This window comes from Canis lupus, chromosome 24, assembly GCF_003254725.2.
Source record: "Canis lupus dingo isolate Sandy chromosome 24, ASM325472v2, whole genome shotgun sequence".
Classification (NCBI taxonomy): domain Eukaryota; kingdom Metazoa; phylum Chordata; class Mammalia; order Carnivora; family Canidae; genus Canis; species Canis lupus.
In genome coordinates, this window is record NC_064266.1 from 25,816,371 (window position 1) to 25,835,360 (window position 18,990).

At 41.6% G+C, this 18,990-nt stretch overlaps 1 protein-coding gene across 18 annotated transcripts in view; it reads right to left on the reverse strand.

Moving 5' to 3' along the window:
* Positions 1-3,884: 3,884 nt before the first annotated feature.
* The window catches only part of MROH8 (maestro heat like repeat family member 8), a 58,871-nt gene continuing 43,765 nt past the window's right edge, over positions 3,885-18,990 (reverse strand). For 7 of the 18 annotated variants that reach the window (XM_025470009.3, XM_025470004.3, XM_049100359.1 and 4 more), the window contains 8 exons: positions 18,616-18,756; positions 16,918-17,082; positions 15,892-16,047; positions 13,083-13,205; positions 11,514-11,613; positions 11,195-11,260; positions 7,023-7,230; positions 5,681-5,950 (listed from right to left, as the gene is read on the reverse strand). In XM_025470009.3, the coding sequence (XP_025325794.1) occupies positions 7,061-7,230; positions 11,195-11,260; positions 11,514-11,613; positions 13,083-13,205; positions 15,892-16,047; positions 16,918-17,082; positions 18,616-18,756 (921 nt within the window). In that variant the 3' untranslated portion in view covers positions 5,681-5,950; positions 7,023-7,060. Of the gene's footprint in view, positions 4,019-4,337; positions 4,756-5,680; positions 5,951-7,022; positions 7,231-11,194; positions 11,261-11,513; positions 11,614-13,082; positions 13,206-15,891; positions 16,048-16,917; positions 17,083-18,615; positions 18,757-18,990 lie in introns of those variants that run through there. The other 11 variants (XM_025469998.3, XM_025469999.3, XM_035705338.2 and 8 more) reach the window with 11 other exon arrangements.

Sequence of the window (18,990 nt, forward strand, 5' to 3'; positions counted from 1 at the left end):
TTAAGACATGAAAAGGTGCTCAAACCTTTTTTTTTTTTTTTTAAAGATTTTATTTATTCACAAGACACACAGAGGCAGAGACATAGGCAGAGGGAGAAGCAGACACCCTGTGGGGAGCCCAATGTGGGACTCAATCCCAGGAACCTGGGAATATGACCTGAGCCAAAGGCAGGTGCTCAACCCACTGAGCCACCCAGGTACCCCTCAACCCTTCTAATAAGAATATGCAAACTTAAACCACTGAAAACATTTTTTAAACCTATTGTCAAAAATCCAAAAGTTTGAAAATGCTTCAGTGACTATCCATTTCAGAATTAAGCCAAACTTTTTGTCATGGCCTACTGGGAATTTGGATCTGGTCCCTTATATAACTTCATTTCCCTCTTCCTTCATTTGTGACTCTCTCCTTTCTCACCGCCCCCACCCCCCAGTCATCCTGGCCTTAGAATATAAACCCCACTAGGGCAGGGATTTTGGTCTATTTTATTCATTGATGTGTTCTGATCACCTGGAACAGTGTCTGAACCCATACCAAGAATTTTTTTTTTTAATTTTATTTATTCACAAGATACAGAGAGGCAGAGACACAGGCAGAGGGAGAAGCTGACTTCATGCAGGAAGTCTGATGTGGGACTCGATCCCAGAGTCCTGGGATTATGCCCTGAGCCAAAGGCAGACACTCAACCACTGAACCACCCAAATGTTCCTTTTTTTTTTTTTTTTAAAGATTTTATTTATTCACAAGAGACACACAGAGATAGAGGCAGAGACACAGGCAGAGGGAGAATTCTGAAGGCTCCATGCAGGGAGCCTGATGTGGGACTCGATCCTGGGTCTCCGGAATCCGGCCCTGGGCTGAAGATGGCGCTAAACCGCTGAGCGAGCCACCGGGGCTGCCCCCATACCAAGAATTAAATAAAAATTTGTAGAGTAAATAGAATATTGTGCTGTCAAGGATGTGGGGAGAAAAGCATGCTCTTATATCATTGGAGGGTAACTGTTCCCGGTATTTTAATTTGAATTGACAAAGGACATATCCTTCAACCTGGCAATTCCACTTTTAGGATTTTCTTCTAAGAACACATTTGACTGTGTGTGAAATACATAGGTCTATAATTACTGTAGTATTGTTTGTGCCAAAGATTGGAAATTACCTAAGTGTCCATTATTATAATAAGTACAATGAAATACTGGGCAGGAATAAAGAATGAGGCAACTTTTTGGAGTAATATAGAAAAATCTCAATTATTAATGAGAGAAAGTGCTAGGTACAGAAAAGTATGTATAGAATACTATAATTTGGAGAAAAAGTGGGGAAGAGAATACACATATTTACTCATAAATGCATAATTGTACCTTGGAGATATAAGAAACTTGTAGCATGGTACCTTCAGGTAGCATGGTACCTTCAGGTACCTCAGGGAGGTGAAGTAGATAGGTGGCCAGGAATATTTTATAACTTGAATTTTGAACACATATCCATTACCACTTTAATCTATAATAGGGATGTCTGGGTGGCTCAGTGGTTGAGCATCTGCCTTTGGCCCAGGCCATGATCCTGGAGTCCCGGGATCAAGTCAAACCTCGGGCTCCTGCATGGAACCTGCTTCTCTCTCTGCCTATGTCTCTGTCTCTCTGTGTCTCTGACGAATAAATAAATAAAATATTTTTTTTTCAAGATTTTATTTTTTTCATGAGACACAGAGAGAGAGAGAGAGAGAGAGGCAGAGACACAACAGGCAGGCTCCACGCAGGGAGCCCGACACAGGACTCGATCCCGGGTCTTCCAGATCAGGCCCTGGGTGGAAGGCAGCGCTAAACCGCTGAGCCACCCGGGCTGCCCAATAAATAAAATCTTTAAAAAATAGTAATAATAAATCTATAATGAATCAAGAAAAAATTGTTTTCTGATCTCCTCTCTTTGTACATACTGTATTTTAAGTTCAAATAAATTCTGATTAAATATTCTGATTAAAGTGTTGATGTACAGGGTCTTCACATAAGGAATCCGATGCAGAAATGAGTCTCTTGAGATTATTTTCAAATGTGGTCACTTACTGATTTTGTTTCAAGGCAAAACTACTTAACTAATTTCTATTTCATGTAGGGGTGGGAGGCAGGGGATGTAGGCTCCAAGCCCAACATGGGGCTTGAACTCATGACACTCAGATCAAGAGTCAGATACTCTACAGACTGAACCAGCCAGGGACCCCAATCTATTTCATGTTTTTATTTCAGTTTTGGTGGTGACGAGGCCTGGGTTGTGTTATGATATTAATATTTCAAACATTTTAAAAGGTTCTTTCAAAAACCAGAATGCCATAACAATTTCATTAATTAACAGAAAACCCCCAAATCCCAAGTTAACAGCAAAAAGTTCTGAAGGTCTGAATTAGAAGACACTTTTTTTTAAATGCCATTTTCAATTACTTTAATAATTCAGGTGATGAAAATAATTTTTTTTTTTTTTTTTTGCAAAGGACTTTTGACTTAGAAATCTGAAAAAAGAGGGGATCCCTGGGTGGCTCAGTGGTTTAGCGCCTGCCTTTGGCCCAGGGCGCAATCCTGGAGTCCCGGATCGGAGGAGTCCCACGTCGGGCTCCCAGCATGGAGCCTGCTTCTCCCTCCTCCTGTGTCTCTGCCTCTCTCTATCTCTTTCTCTGTCTATCATAAATAAATAAATAAATCTTTTAAAAAAAAAAGCTGAAAATGAAAGATACTCTGACAAGATTATTTAAAGCTCTAAAGCAGGATACCACAAAGGAAGTTGTAGAAATGTGTTTGGCTTAAAGCCTATTTGAAAACAAAAATTATTTCATATGAAACTACCAGATTTTATAATTCTTTGGATGTCTCTCTTTTTTTTTTAATTCTTTGGGCTCTTAAACAGAAAAGATAAACTAGGCAGTAATAGAACACAAAAACTCTTTAGAAATCACTGAGGCTCTTATAGGGGAAAGTTTGTGTTTCCTAGAAAAATCAATTTTCTTTAATTTTAAGGTCAGAATACTTGAACTGCCTACAAATTATTTTCCTTTTTTAGTGTCCTGCTCCCTCCTCCCCCTTTTTTTTTTTTTGTCGCAAAAGTGATTTCCTAAGATGTATAACCAAGAGTTTAAGTTAGCAGGATTTAGTAGGTTTGATTTGGTTGGTGGGTAGTTGAAAGACAAATGTTTGGGAGGTACACCCTTGTATGGAGTAAGTAGGACTGTGACCTCTTGTAAATACTTTTGTTTTTTTTTTAAGATTTTATTTATTCATGAGAGACACACACAGAGAGAGAGAGAGAGAGGCAGAGACAACAGGCAGAGGGAGAAGCAGGCTCCATGCAGGGAGCCTGATGTGGGACTTGATCCCAGGACTCCAGAATCACGTCCTAGGCCAGAGGCAGACGCTCTACCACTGAGCCACCCAGGTGTCCCAATCTCTTGTAAATATTTGAGTGACTAGAGAGGCAGATTCTTTGTGGTTTTCTGAAGTAGTTTGGGGGTAAGATTTCACTGAAAACTAGTGTCCAAGGGGCCAATAAGGCTGGACTCCATGTTTGATGTTTGATATATCTTCTATACTGTCTCAACTTTCTACCTTTTATCTCATTCACAGGTGAGCATCCCTTTTAGATTCTCAGCTCCATCTCCTTTGTAACCTCTCCCCATATCTCTACTCCCTTGAAAAATGTCCTTTGCTATATTCACACTGCCATTTATATTAAGACAAAAGGGGAGGGGGGAGTGACAGCTCCCTCATAAAGATTCTCTGATATCTATAGGAACCATTTTATTTATTTTTTTAAAGATTTTATTTATTTATTCATGAGAGACACCGAGAGAGGCACAGAGACACAGGCAGAGGGAGAAGCAGGCTCCATCCATGCAGGGAGCCCGATGTGGGACTGGATCCCAGGACTCCAGGATCACGTCCTGAGCCGAAGGCAGATGCTCAACCACTGAGCCACCCAGGCGTCCCCGTAGGAACCATTTCAAACCAATGCCATCTCCCTTGGACATGAGACTATAAACTACAGAGAGAGAGAAAGTAGAGAAGACATCACTAAATCATTCAGTTACTGGCAGTCAGTCATCCTCTATCGTGGGAAGTATCACCATTGTTCAGGAAGAACAGAATCCATCACTTTCCTCTCTGTGTGTGTTTTGCATAACAAAAGGCAGTTGTTAATTATCCTTTCTAATCCTTTGCTTCTAGTGTGTTCTGACAAGGGTTTGGGAAGAGGTAGGGAAAGCGACTGATAGGATATAGTTCTGGGATGATAGGAAAATCTCTGTTCCCTATCATTACCTACCTCCGGCCTCAATTCCAAATACCTCCTCTCTCCATCCGGCTCAGTAGTGCTTACCCTTTCTCAATTAGAGATCCATGCCTTTGGCTTAAGAGGCTCTACCTTGTTAAAAGCAAACATCCCTAGAAGACTTAAGCTCATTAAAACTTGCATTATTTTTTTTAAAGATTTTATTTATTTATTCATAGAGACAGAGAGAGAGGCAGAGACACAGGCAGAGGGAGAAGCAGACTCCGTATAGGGAGCCTGATGCGGGACTCAATCCCGGGATCATGACCTGAGCCAAAGGCAGATGCTTAGCCAACTAAGCCACCCAGGTGCTCCCTGCTGCTTCTTTTTTAAAAAGTAATCTTTATTTCCAACATTGGGCTTGAACTCATGACTCCAAGATAGAGTTGTGTGTTCCACCAAGTGTTGCAGTTAGGTGTCCCAGACTTCTTATTAATAGATGCTTCCTTCTGTGAATTTTAACACAATGAAACATAAATAAAATAAGTATGGTACTTGCCCCTCCCTGTTGGTGGTATTAGTTAGAAAATAAAAATCTGCAGATCCCTGGGTGGCTCAGCGGTTTAGCGTCTGCCTTTGGCCCGGGGCGCGATCCTGGAGTCCCGGGATCGAGTCCCACATCAGGCTCCCGGCATGGGCCTGCTTCTCCCTCCTCCTGTGTCTCTGCCTCTCTCTCTCTCTATGTCTATCATAAATAAATAAATCTTAAAAAAAATAAATAAAAATCTGCCTGGAGGGAAAGGGACTCTGGCATGAATATGAGTGAAGAGAAAGGATTCTTTCCAACTCTTACATGTCTGTGGGGATCAAAACCACATTCCAAACTCTGTTCATGGCTGTGAGACAAGCTAGTACATGAGATCAATTCCAGGATTCAAACAATATTCCTCAAGCACAATCACCACCTTTTGTTCTAAGTCCACTACTCTACAGTGTTTGGTGCACATTCTATCCTATTAAATAAATTAGGTATTGATAACTTTGTTTTTATTATTTGAGGTTGAATATCACTTTATAACATCTTTTTGGTTACATAAATTTGGGGTATGAGTTCAGCAACTGAGATTAATGGTAGAGTGGATCTGCATTTATTGACAGGAGAGGGACAGAGCAGATTAGAAAAGGGTAGAGCAGAACAGCCAAGAATGTGGACTTTGCAGCCAGACTCTTGAGTTTGAATCCTGGCATTTACTATTTATGTGACTGTGTGCAAGTCACTTTCATATTCTGTCCCTCATAAACAGAGGATCATACATGGAGTGGTTGAGGATTGAAAGAGTTAATCATATAATGTACTTAGAGCCTGGCCCATTGAAAACACTCTAAGTGTTAGTCATTTTCACTGGATAATCCACAAAACGGACAGTTCAAAAGTGGAGAGTGAAGGTGATTTAATGCAGTGAGACCAAGGAGAGGGCAGCAAGAGATAACGTGTAACTCAAATGTGCTCAGTGCACTGAAGTTTAACATCCAGCAGCCATCCTCAAGGTGTCTTCTTGGCTCTGCTCAAAGGTGAAGATTTAATTCAGCAGACAGGTGGGGTCTGCAATTAGCTCAAAACTCCTGTCTGCTAGTCTCAACTATGAAGACCTCTCTTGGGCAGGGACTCTCTTGCAGTCACACTCTGCATGCTGTTGGCAACCCCTGAAACAAACCCAACTTACCATTAATCGCAAAGAAAGTTATAAAGATGTCTTGGCAGAGGGCTGGGGGTGAAAGGTGAAAATCTGGGGTACAGGGTGGTAAGGATTCATGTTGCCCACTTTACAACAAAAACTTAATGCAATTCACCATTGGATGTGTCTTTTTCACATGCCAGTTGACTCATTGCCTCTCTTTTCTCATACCATCTCCCAGAGGCCTCTCCATCGCCCTAGACAACTCAGCTGTGGCTCTCTACTTAACCAGACAAAAGCCTGGGAAATAGACCAATAGGGACCATTTCTAATTAATCTGGTATGCCTCTTGGGGATTCCCACCGTTCTATATGCAGCTTATCAAAGTATTCACCCAACACAAACTAATCTCTTTCTTGGGAAACTTCTACTTGAAAACTTTCTCCATCTATGCTTAAAGCAAACAGTGGGTGCTCAACAAACAATGGTTCCCATCCAAAAGCCAACTGAGGATCTGACAGTAGTTATAGGAGAGGGAATCAGGAAAATGAAAAGGGGAAGGACAGAGTGGAAATCTTACATAACTGGGGTAGATTTAGAATTTACCACTTCAGAAATTTTTTCCTGCTTGAAGGTTTTTAAGGGAAACAGAAAGGAGAAGAAAAAAACCACAGGGATTTTGTAAAAATACACCAATAATATCAAACTATAAGAATTGGTTGTTATTCTTCAGATTGTTGATAAGTAGAGTGGGCTTTGATAAGAGACCCAACAATACTAACATTGCAATATTAACATTTATTTAGAATATCGTTTGAAGCTATGCTAGATCTGTTTATCAAGACCAGAACTTTATAGAAGTTCTGGCATGCCTCAAAAACTCAGCAGAATTTCACTATTTTCACAAATTTAAGCTAAGAGCTAGCTTCCCTTACATATCCTAATTCCTTAAAGATTTTGACAGCAAAAAATATGTTCTGAGGTAATTAAATGGGTGGAGGTAGCTTCAGGCTAGCATTGCTTTAAGTCTGAAAATAAAAAGGGGGGACTATTACTTTTGTGGTTTCTGAAAGAATTACTTTTTACCAGAAGTTACTTGCCTTGCATTTCTAAGTAGGAAGACAGCCCATGAGCTTCCTCAGCCTGGAATGGACTGCCTGGAATCTGGCTCAGCCCCCACCTTCTGCACTCTGAAGAGAGCCTGAGAGGCGATGATGCACAGAGAGGGCTCAGGATCATGCAGCAGAGCTTTCAGATCTAAGTGGCCACAAAACCCAGGTTGGAGGTGAAGATCTATGGAAATGATCTCTGGTCCACACACCAAACAGCCAATAAGTCTATAGCAGCTGAGATGAAGGACTTTTTCTAAGACTCTGTCTGACAGTTATACATTTGTAAACCAATTCCAATTTTGACCTAAAAAATTTATTCATTTTTGAATTGCCCAATAGTATACTCCTTTACAATAACCACACTGTCAAGCAGTCCACCTAAAGTTAAATTATCTGTACCTGTCGAGCCATGTCTAAGACTGCTAATTTCTAAGTTCCTGTGTTGGTCCTAGAGGCTACTCTTAAATTATTCTTTTTAAGTTTTTTCTTAAAAATTTGTTTTTCAAACTGAACACCAATAAAAAGATAAATTTATTATTTAAAAAAATTTGTTAGTTTTTGTTTCTTCTTGCAAAATAAATATGTTCATTGTGTAGAAAATTTAGATAACATGTAAGCATTAGAAGAAAATCAGTTACTTATAATTGGACCAACAGAGAAAACCTCTGTTATGTTTGTTTCTTTTTTCTATTCAGTTACAGGTGTGCCTTTTTGTTCAAATGAAACTAAATTATACATATTATCTAACAATTGCTTGTTTTATTTAATATTGCATCATCTCTTATCCAAGCCATTAACATTTTTTTTCTGTAATATTTTTCATAACTTTGGGGCACTTGGCTGGCTCAGTTGGTAGAGTGCATAACTCTTCATCTCAGGGTTGTGAGTTCAAGCCCCACATTGGGCATAGCCAAAACAATAATGAGATACCAGTATGACTTTTTCTGTCAAAATGGCAAACTACTAATTAATAAATTAATATTCAAACATAGATATGTGAAGGGAAAGATTACTTTTTTTTAGTTTATTTATTATTAAAAAATAAAAGTCTTTTTGTTTTTTAGTAATCTCTATACCCAATATGGGGCTTGAATTCATGACCCTGGGATCAAGAGTTGCTCTTGAAGAGTTGCTTTTCTGACAGAGCCAGCCAGGCACCTGAAAATTGACATTATCATACACTGTGCTGGTATGAGCATAGATTGATATCCCCTCCCCCCCTTTTTTAAGATTCATTCAGAGAGAGCGAAGAGAGAGGCAGAGACACAGGCAGAGGGAGAAGCAGGCTCCATGCAGGAAGCCCGATGTGGGACTTGATCCCGGGTCTCCAGGATCACACCCCGGGCTGCAGGCGGCACTAAACCGCTGCGCCACCGGGGCTGCCAGATATCCCTTTTTTATAGGGAAGTTTGGCAACGTGTATCAAACCCTTTAAGTAAATATATACTTTGACTTATCAATCTCACTGCTAGGAATTTAACCTATGAAAATAAGGAGAAACAGGTACAGGAATGTTCATTCCAGTGTTACTTAAAAATAACAAAACTGGGGGCACCTGGGTAGCTCAGTGGTTTGCGGTGTGATCTGGAGTACTGGGATCGAGTCCCACATGAGGATCCTGGGATGGAGTCCCACATCAGGCTCCCTGCAGGGAGCCTGCTTCTCCCTATGCCTATGTCTCTGCCTTTCTGTGTGTGTCTCTCATGAAGAAATAAATAAATAAATCTTTAAAAAGTAATGGAAAACATCCAAGATTAGAAATACTAAGAAATTAGTTTAATAAAGTATAGCATATCCATGTTATAGGATCATATGATTGAAAAAATTTTTTATTAAGTATAATTTGATATTTGTATATACTGCAGAATGATCACCACAAATCTCGTTAATACCTCTTATAATTTTTTTACACAAATAATTTTTTCTTTTTTTTTTCTTTTAAAAAATTATTTATTTATTTATTCATGAGAGACACACAGAGAGAGGCAGAGACATAGGCAGAGGGAGAAGCAGGGTCCCCTACAGGGAGCCTGATGCAGGACTCGATCCCGGGACCCCAGGATCATGACCTGAGCCAAAGGCAGACACTCCACTCAATCACTGAGCCACCCAGGTCTCTCTCTTTTTTTAATTTAATTAATATTTTAAGTGAACTCTACCCCTGATGTGGTACTCAAACTTATGACCTTGAGACCAGGAGTTGCATGCTGTACTGACTGAGCTAGCTAGGCGTCTCTTGCATAATCTTTTTTTTCTTTAAGATTTCTTTTTTTTTTAAGACTTTATTTATTCATGAGAGACAGAGACAGAGAGAGAGAGAAAGAAGCAGAGACACAGGCAGAGAGAGAAGGAGGCTCCATGCAGGGAGCTCGATGTGGGACTCGATCCCGGGACTCCAGGATCATGCCCTGGGCTGAAGGCAGGCACGCTCAACTGCTGAGCCATGTAGGCATCCCAAAGATTTCATTTTTAAAAAAATGTTTTATTTATTTATTCATGACAGACACACACACAGAGAGAGGCAGACACACAGGCAGAGGGAGAAGCAGGCTCCATGCAGGGAGCCTGATGTGGGACTTGATCCCCGGTCTCTGGGATCACACCTGGGGCCGAAGGTGGCGCTAAACCTCTGGGCCACTGGGGCTGCCAAAAGATTTCATTTTTAAGTAATCTCTGCACCCGATGTGGGGCTCAAGCCTACAACTCCAAGGTCAAGAATTGCATACTCCAGCGACAGAGCCAGTGAGGCACCCCTCTTATAATCTTTCTTTAAACTTTTTTAAAAAAAATATTTATTTATTTATTTGAGAGAGAGAGAGAGGGAGAGAGATAGCAAGAGAGCATGAGTGGAGGAGGGGCAGAGGGAGAAGGAGAAGTAGACTCCCACGAGCAGGGAGCCCAGTGCTGGGCTCGATTGCAAGACCCCGAGATCATGACCTGAGCCAAAGGCAGATGCTTAACTGAGCCTCAGGTACCCCTCTCATAATCTTTCTTAAATAGGTCCAGCTTCTGGCCATTTTATCAGTTACATACTTTTATTTTAAAAGCAGTGAACCGGGGCAGCCCGGGTAGCTCAGCAGTTTAGCGCCGCCTTCAGCCTAGGGTGTGATCCTGGGGACCCGGGATCGAGTTCTCTGTTGGGCTCCCTGCATGGAGCCTGCTTCTCCTAATGCCTGTGTCTCTGCCTCTCTCTGTGTGTCTCTCATGAATAAATAAATAAAATCTTTAAAATAAATAAGTAAAAGCAGTGAACTTTTCAGGGTAAGTTTTTTTTTTTTTAATTTGTTTATTTGAGAGAGAGAGAGAGAGAGCCGCACACATGGGAGGAGCAGCAGAGAGAGAAGGAAAGTGGACTCTCCACTGAGCATGGAGCCTGCAGCAGGACTCAATCTCATAGTTATGATCCCATGAGATCACAACCATGAGGTCACAACCTGAACTGAAACCAAGTCAGTTGCTTAACCAACTGAGCCATGCAGGCACCGCTTAAGGATTTTATTTTTAAGTAATCTTTATACCCAACATGGAGCTTGAACTCACAATCTGAGATTAAGAGTCTCATGCTCTACCAACTGAGCCAGCCAGGGGCCCCCAGGATTTTAATTTGGTTCTCATAGTACATACTTTTGGGTTGTGAGGCTTGGCATTTTACAGCATTTTCTAATTGTATGACTACTTTTCAAGTGGGAATAAATAATTCTTTGAGTGCTAAATCCTCAAAGCTGTATAGTTATAGAAACTTCGACTCACTGACAATCCAGAAAACCATTTGCATGATGGCTACCTTATAGGACTATAAACCTCTGTAGTGCCAAGTCCTGCCACTTCACAGGACAACTGCTTATAGAAAAGAGTGTTGCAGTCATCTCTGAGGTACTCGTGAGCTATCATCAGAACTTACTAAGATGGTATTTCTAGGTAAAATCAGGACTTGTTCCTGAGACACTCAGCAAAGCTGGTTTCCAAACAAAAAGTGTCATGTCCTTTCCTAATAAGGGGAATTGAACTGGGAGGAGACTGTCATTCACTGTCTCCAAGGTCTTTATTACTGCAAAAGTCAGGCTCTCTGGTTCCCAAGGTCTAACCTCTGTCAGAGAGCCTGCCCCCAGGCACTGCCTCAGATCCTACCCCAAACCAAATCCAAATGTGTTATTACTTACCATTCTCTATCCAGTCAGTGCCCTTCGTCCTGAGCTCGCTGCAATCCACATACTTTAACAAGAGTCCTAAGTGCAGGATAAAGTCAGTAAGGCTGTGGTCTGGCTTTGACTCTGAGCAGTTGGTAGAACTGGCCTTTTGATGATTAGACAGATTCTAAAAACTTGCCTTCCAAGTGCCTGATAGTTACCTATAGATAACAGCCCTTTTCTCCAAAAGAGTGTTTTCAAGGTCATCTTCATAAAGAATGGGGATACTCAACAACACAATTTGTGAAAATATAGGATAAAGTGACTGTAGAAATGAAAGGATTGTTTATACCTACAAATAAGACTGCTGCTCTTCTGATAGGAAGTTTTGCATTCTTGGAGAACATCAATGTTTGGGCTAGGAGGTTAACTTTCCCCTGGCATTTTTTTCCCTAAGTGGGGAAAAAAGTAAGAGTAGAAAGGAGTGAAGTACACCACTGTTTTTGTCAGCCTCACTTAGTTTCCAGAGCCAGGGACGATGTTAGACATCGGACGCATAGAATATGGTGCTTGAATTAATAACTGCAGTTGCTTAATGAATGTTACACCACAATAACAAGTCCTTAGACAAAGTTACGTCCTCTGGATGCACCATGTTCACACCCACTCATGCTGCAGATTGTCCCTGGTGTGCCTCTAAGTCCATCTCCACTTCTCTGATCTAAGTTTTCTCCGTTCACTCAGCTCTGCCTTGAACTCTGCCTCCCTATCGCCTATCGGCTCTTCCCAGGTCACTCTTGACTTCTTTTTTTTTTTTTTTTTTTTTTGAAGATTTTATTTATTTATTTGACAGGGAGAGAGAACCAAAGAGCACAAGTGGGGGGAAAGGCAAGAGGGTGCAGGAGAAGCAGACTCTCTGTTGAGCAGGGAGCCCAATGTGGAGTTCAATCCCTGGGATCATGACCTGAGCCCAAGGCAGACACTTAGCCAACGGAGCCACCCACGCACCCCTACTATTGCCTTCACTCTGCTCTGAGCATTTCTGCAGGTACCCCTCTCTTGGCACATACCATTTTCCACCTTGAGTTTCTATTTCATTTTCCACAGAGGTTTTATCTCCCTTACTAGCTAGCAAGCTCCCTTAGGAAGTTCTTATCTTTGGCATGTTTCTGGGTTCTCCACTGCCTGTTGCACACCGGATGTATTGGGCTTACTGGATGAATAAATGTACCTCTCAGTGATTCTGTTACAAAGATAGGCTGCTTGAAGATAGGAGGAGGACAGTCGGGATCTATTCCCATAGCTCTTATGATGTTACATGGACAATCTAAAATCTTATACATTGAGAGCACTGAATTTTTGCAGTAAATACTGTCATCAATGCCTCAGATAAACACTTGGGTACATGTCAGAGAGATAATTCTTAGTGGAAAACCTGACACAGTGGTATAGTGGGGCTTCCTAGCCCCGTTAAGTTTGATCAGAGGAGCCCACATTGGGTCCTAAGCAGGTTACCCATACGGAAGACCCATGGGAATAGCCAGTCCTAGGCTCTTCCATAGTAGGCATTGTAAAGGCAATACACAACTCCATTTAAATTCACTTCATAAATAGTTTTTTGAGCATATACTATCAGCCTGACTCCATAGCCTCTGACTCAGGTTAGTGGGGCTCCCAAGAATCTAAGAGAGAGTCTTTTTTTTATGAAGAAAGGCGGTAATAGAAAGTAAGTGTGTGACTCAGTTGGGAGGAAACTAGAGAAATAGGTTCCCAATACAAGATGGTTCATGGATATCAGCTGCTGATGTCAAAAGGGATGGTAAATATTTCCTTTATGTCGTGTTCCTCCATTAAAAACTACATCAGAAAAACTAAGCATGCAAGCATATGAGAGTTAACAAAGCCAGTATCGCTCACATACAAAGAATTTGCAGACTGTTCCAGCTTCACTAGGGCTGATGTACCAGGGATCTTTGCAGTACACTTCTTGGGGCAGCTTCCACTTCAGGAACTGGGCACATATAGTTAGGACTTGCCTGCTTTCCTATGAAAAGGATTATCAGAGATCAGCGTTTTCAAACATTTTTTAGCTGAGGTAACCTTCCTTCAAAAAGAACTGGCTAAAGTGAGGGCAGGGATAGAGAGAAACCAGAGTCCTGCACTCCTTCAATTTCCCTAAACAATCCCTCTGAAAGGGACCCATGAAGCCTGCAGAGCTGTGGGGAGGATGTAGAAACCACTGGTCTAAGGTAAAAGTGTAATACCAGAACAGAGATTGGGGCAGGGGTTCCCACTACTCCTTGTGCTAAGAGGCAAAGCTCCTCCAAATACTTTTTGCTCCCATTTCATTCTTCTGTCACTTCACACAGGAAGTGTAGCTCCTCTTCTCATAGTCCTTGTGGAATCTCTGGCTTGGAAGGAATTCTGGACAGTACTGATCCCTTCCCAATCCAGATGCTTGAGCAAAATTTAGTAAGTGGGCTTCTCTATCCACGGCTCTCAGAATGCCTCCCATGTACCACACACCACCACTTAAGAGTATTCAATTCAAGCAAGTATCTTATCCCAGGTTCACTAGATTTGGGCCATTAAAATTCCTTTGGGAACTGATGGGAATACAAGTTAGTTCAGCTACTTTGTTTATTTGTAAATATCTAGTAAAGTTAAAGATACCCAGATAGTTTACTTCTGGGTTTATTCCCTCAAGAAACTCTCACATAGGTCCACAAAGGAATACGTAAAGAATGTTCACTGCAGCACTGTAACAATCAAGAACTAGAGACAATTAAATGTTCAAGAATAGGAGCATGGGAGAAGTGTGAGGATATCTTCAAGATAGAATTCTATACAGCAGTTAGAAGAAATGAACTGGAGCCCACAACGTGGGCAAATCTTACAATGCTAAATAAGCAAAAAAAGCTCGAGCAAGTTGCTAAGAGATTTATAAATGATACAAGATACAAAGTTTTTTTTTCTACATATAAAGTTGTAAAACATGAACAAATATTACCGCAGAAGTGATAACAAAATTCAGGATGATAGTTGTTGGGGGAATTCAACTGAGGATAGGTACATGATTTATTCCTGTTTTATTTCTTACATGGGTGGTAGATTAGGTTCTCTGTGTTAGTGATTCCTTTTTTTTTTTTTTTTTTAAGATTTTGTTTATTCATGAGAGACAGAGAGAGAGAGAGAGGCAGAGACACAGGCAGAGGGAGAAGCAGGCTCCATGCATGGAGCCTGACATGGGACTCGATCCTGGGTCCAGGATCATGCCCTGGGCTGAAGGCGGTGCTAAACCGCTGAGCCACCCGGGCTGCCTGTGTTAGTGATTCCTAACCTGTTCAATGTTAGATTTCACCTCTCTGCTTAGAATACTCTCTGAAGAGCTTTGAAGACCAAGTTAGGAATCATTCAAGGTTTGAAAGAAAGTAAGTGCAGAGCCTTGGCTGCTCTATGCCTTACTTGATGATAAGGGCTGACAGGTCGAGGGGGTGAGATGGGTATCAATGCATCCAAATATCTGTGACCCCTATAGGGCATTATTTTCCATCTCTTGGTTGGAAGCTCTACTCTATGCTTTATTGGGGTCTGACATATTTCATAGTTTTGGTTACAAGACCATAATACTTCCCCTACATTAAGATACCAGGGCCAACCATAATCTTTTTTTTTTTTTAAGATTTTATTTATTTATTCATGAGAGACACAGGTGGGGGCGGGGGCAGAGACACAGGCAGAGGGAGAAGCAGGCTCCACACAGGGAGCCGGACATGGGACTTGATCCCGCGACTCCAGGATCAGGCCCTGGGCTGAAGGTGGCGCTAAACCGCTGAGCCATCCAGGGATCCCCGCCAACCATAATCTTAAATCTTGTTATCGATCCTGCTTTCATTTCTGTAATGGGGAACTTAAGTAGAGGAAAGCTCTAGTATTTTTCCAGAATCACTGTGGTCTAAACATTCCTCTGGTCTGCTGTAACTAGTGGTCATAACACATTGGAATGGACAGGCTCCTGAGGTATGGGACAGTTCTCAAGATGATGACATCCCATGCACAGCTCTATGGCAGAAACTCCCAGAATATTAAGGAGATATAGAAGCTTCCCTAGATTGTCAGAGAAGCTATTTATGACTTAGCCCTCAATACAAGTCTATTTGTCTAAAGGCCAGAAGGCAGTTATTGAATACAAGAAGACAGATAATGAAATACTGTCACTGTCATCAACAAAAAGAGTTTGATGCATTTGGCACTGTATTTAGGCTCTGTGCTAGGCTAAATATTGGGGTGGGGCTGCAAAAAGGTTTAATATATTGTTCTTACCCACAAAGGGCCATAATTTGCTATACAGAAATAAGGAGTAAGATTTTTCACACAATTCACTTAGGCAAAATATTTGAAAGATAGCTTGTGCTAGAGGAAATAGTAAATAAAGATGGTACCACAGGGCAGCCCTGGTGGCGCAGTGGTTTAGCGCCACCTGCAGCCCGGGGCGTAATCTTGGAGACCCCGGATCAAGTCCCACATCAGGCTCCCTGCATGGAGCCTGCTTCTCCCTCTGCCTGTGTCTCTGCCTCTCTCTCTGTCTCTATGAATAAATAAATAAAATCTTAAAAAAAATAAAGATGGTACCACAAAGTCCCTGCCTTCAAAGATATGAATGCTTATTTGCAGATTTGGCTCTGGACTAGAAGTTATTCAGGTCTGAAAGAACTTGACAAAGGCATTACCTCAGCTACTGCATCATTTTCATCCTGAGAATACAGAAGTAGTGGGACCAAGCTGTCCAGGACTTGATTCTCTACACCCTTCTTATCTGTGTATTTCACAGACTTTATGGACGCTCCAAACAGGGTCATGGAGAGACGATGAACATCAGATCTCACCTACAAAGGGAGTATCCAAAGGGAAGCAAGTCACTGAAAGTGTTCATGCTGAACTTGTTGGTTGAAACATCAGTCCTAACATGAGGCTAGTTAGCTGTAGGTAGCTGAGGACAAGAAGCCAAATATATATAAAGATGGCAAGACCTGGTGCTTTGTAGTACTGGTTCTTCTCTCGCTCTGCAAATGAGAAATGTAGTCAGCACAGCTTGTGCCTGATACTAGTATTAACCATTCACACAAGCTGTTTTGCTGAGATTCAGAATCCCAGCCTTGCCATACTTGACTCTTTCAAGGATATGGTTCATTGTGCTCCATGTTTGTTTGTTTGTTTGTTTGTTTTTAATCTTTGGGATTTGGGATGGGGACCCAGTCCTGAGTGCTCCTTGAAAGATGTCTTTTCTTATACAAACTTCTTCCTCATCCCATGATCAGGGTGGTACATTGGCAAGTCTCTACAACTGTTTTTTATTTAGTCTGGCAAACAATAACACCAGTCCTACTAACATCACAAGTTACCTGGAAGGGTCTTCAGAGAGGAGATTTGAAAGTGCTGTGAACATAAAAAGTACTATATAAAATAGAGCGTATTGGGCATCCCGGGTGGCTCAGCGGTTTAGTGCCGCCTTCAGCCCATGGCGTGATCCTGGAGACCCGGGATTGAGTCCCACGTCAGGCTCCCTGCATAGAGCCTGCTTCTCCCTCTGCCTATGTCTCTGCCCCTCTCTCACTCTGTGTGTGTGTGTCTCTCATGAATAAATAAAAATCTTAAAAACAAATAAAATAGAGTATATTTATTACTATCCCAATTTCTATTTTCTGTTATGCCAATTACCCTCCCCTAGGAAAGTTTCTCCTCTCTCATTGTCTTACATCACCAAATAGGGTGAACAGGGTCTTCATCATGGCCGTCAGGGTGGTGAAATCCATTGTCCCCACGAGTTGCAGGAGTATCTGGATGGCCAACAAAACGATCTTCTCGTCGGTTTCACATAAGAGGTCTAAGATGCATGGCAACAGGCTCCTGATGTCTTCCCTCTGTGTGCCCAAAGGGAGTGCACCATCACCCTCTTGATAGCACTTTATCTGGTACCAAAGTAGGGCTCCCCACCTTTATCCAGTACGTGGTGCTTGTTCAATGTTTGGTAGCACTGGCTAGTTAAGAACAGAGAAGAGGGCATGACTGCCCTCTCAGTATTGGCAGGACTGATCGTAGAGAAGGGGGCAGAGCTGTTTTAAGTTGCTTCATTTGGGCAGCAACGGGACCAGGTGGGGATGGTCAAGTGACAGAGATTTAGGGTCAGTGTAAAGAATTGCTTACAACAAGAGAAATATAAGATGGCTAGCTCAGGTCCTAGTGAGTTCTCTAACATGGAATGTATCCAGAGACAGTTAAGATTCCTTGCAGGAAATCAAGTAGAAATTGACTGAGGACCCTGCAGGGTCCTTCCCGTTCTGAATTGGGATTCTATTTTTCTGAAACTTCCAAAAGGAAACAATCTCAGAGTTTTAAAGTTTAAAACATACATGTAAAAAGTAAGTAGAATATGGCAGCAAATATTTGTGTATCCAAACAACCAGAATTATCATGCTAACAACTGTCATCTTTGTTTCAAATATATACTTATTTATTTATAAGATTTATTTATTCATGAGAGACAGAGAGAGAGAGAGAGAGAGAGAGAGAAGCAGAGACACAGGCAGAGGGAGAAGCAGGCTCCATGCAGGGAGCCTGAGGTGAGACTCAATCCCAGGTTTCCAGGATCACGCCCTGGGCTGAAGGTGGCGCTAAACCACTGAGCCACCTGGGCTGGCCTAAATAAATAAAATCTTAAAAATAAATAAATAAATATTAAAAAAATTGAACTCAAGTGAAAAAATTGAAGGCCCAGGGATTCATCTTTCCTTCTGCCCCAGGCCTAGTTTCTAGCTAGGCTGGTAGAAAATGAACTTTACTTCAACATGAATGTCAATAATCTTTGTTTAGATGATACACATCTTAGGAGAAGATATAATGGCCTATCCAATGTACTCCTTAGGGCAACATGGTACAAGACATAAAAGGACACCTGAATGTCACCCAGGCTGTGATAGTGTGATGACAGTGAGGGTACTTCCTTATACAAATTATAGGTTTTAGGGGGATCCCTGGTGGTTCAGCGGTTTAGTGCCTGCCTTCGGTCCAGGGTGTCCTGGAGTCCCAGGATTGAGTCCCATATCAGGCTCCCTGCATGGAGCCTGCTTCTCTCTCTGCCTGTGTCTGCCTCTCTCTCTCTCTGTCTCTCATGAATAAATAAATAAAATCTTAAAAAAAGAAAAAAATTTGTAGGTTTCAAATATTATGAATATATGCGACTTGGACTTATTTCTTGTGATTTCATTAAATACTTAAGTCAGTACTTACATATTTCCTAGGCATAAAATTTAAAAGATACAAAGGGATGTACTCCTACTTGTTCCTATTCCTAGGCTACCCAATTTCCTTCTTGGCTGTTACCAGTTGCTTGGGGATCTTTCTGGGGTATGTTTGATTTGTGACTTACAAATCAGTGGTCTGGGGGCCCCTCCTACCATATCCTGGTGTTTAATAAGATAGCGCAGTCCCCTTAGGGCAAGAAATTTGAAGACTCTATTTCCATGATGTAGCCAGTCTTTCAAGCGGACAATGGAGTATATGCTGGGCAGTCTCCTAGCCACTGGACTCTGGAGAAGCTGAAAGAACCCAGAAATCAGCCAAAAAAGTTATCTTTCAACCCTTTTTCATGAGGGGAACCACCTTACCCAAAAGTGGGGTGATGCTTATGCTATAGATACATAAGGAAGCCTAAATAATGAATATATGACTAGAAGAATTTCAGTAGGCTTGAATCTGAAACTATTTCTATCCCACATCTGAAATGGATCCCAGTTGGATAGGGCCCAGGAAGGCAGGTATTGCTGCTTTAC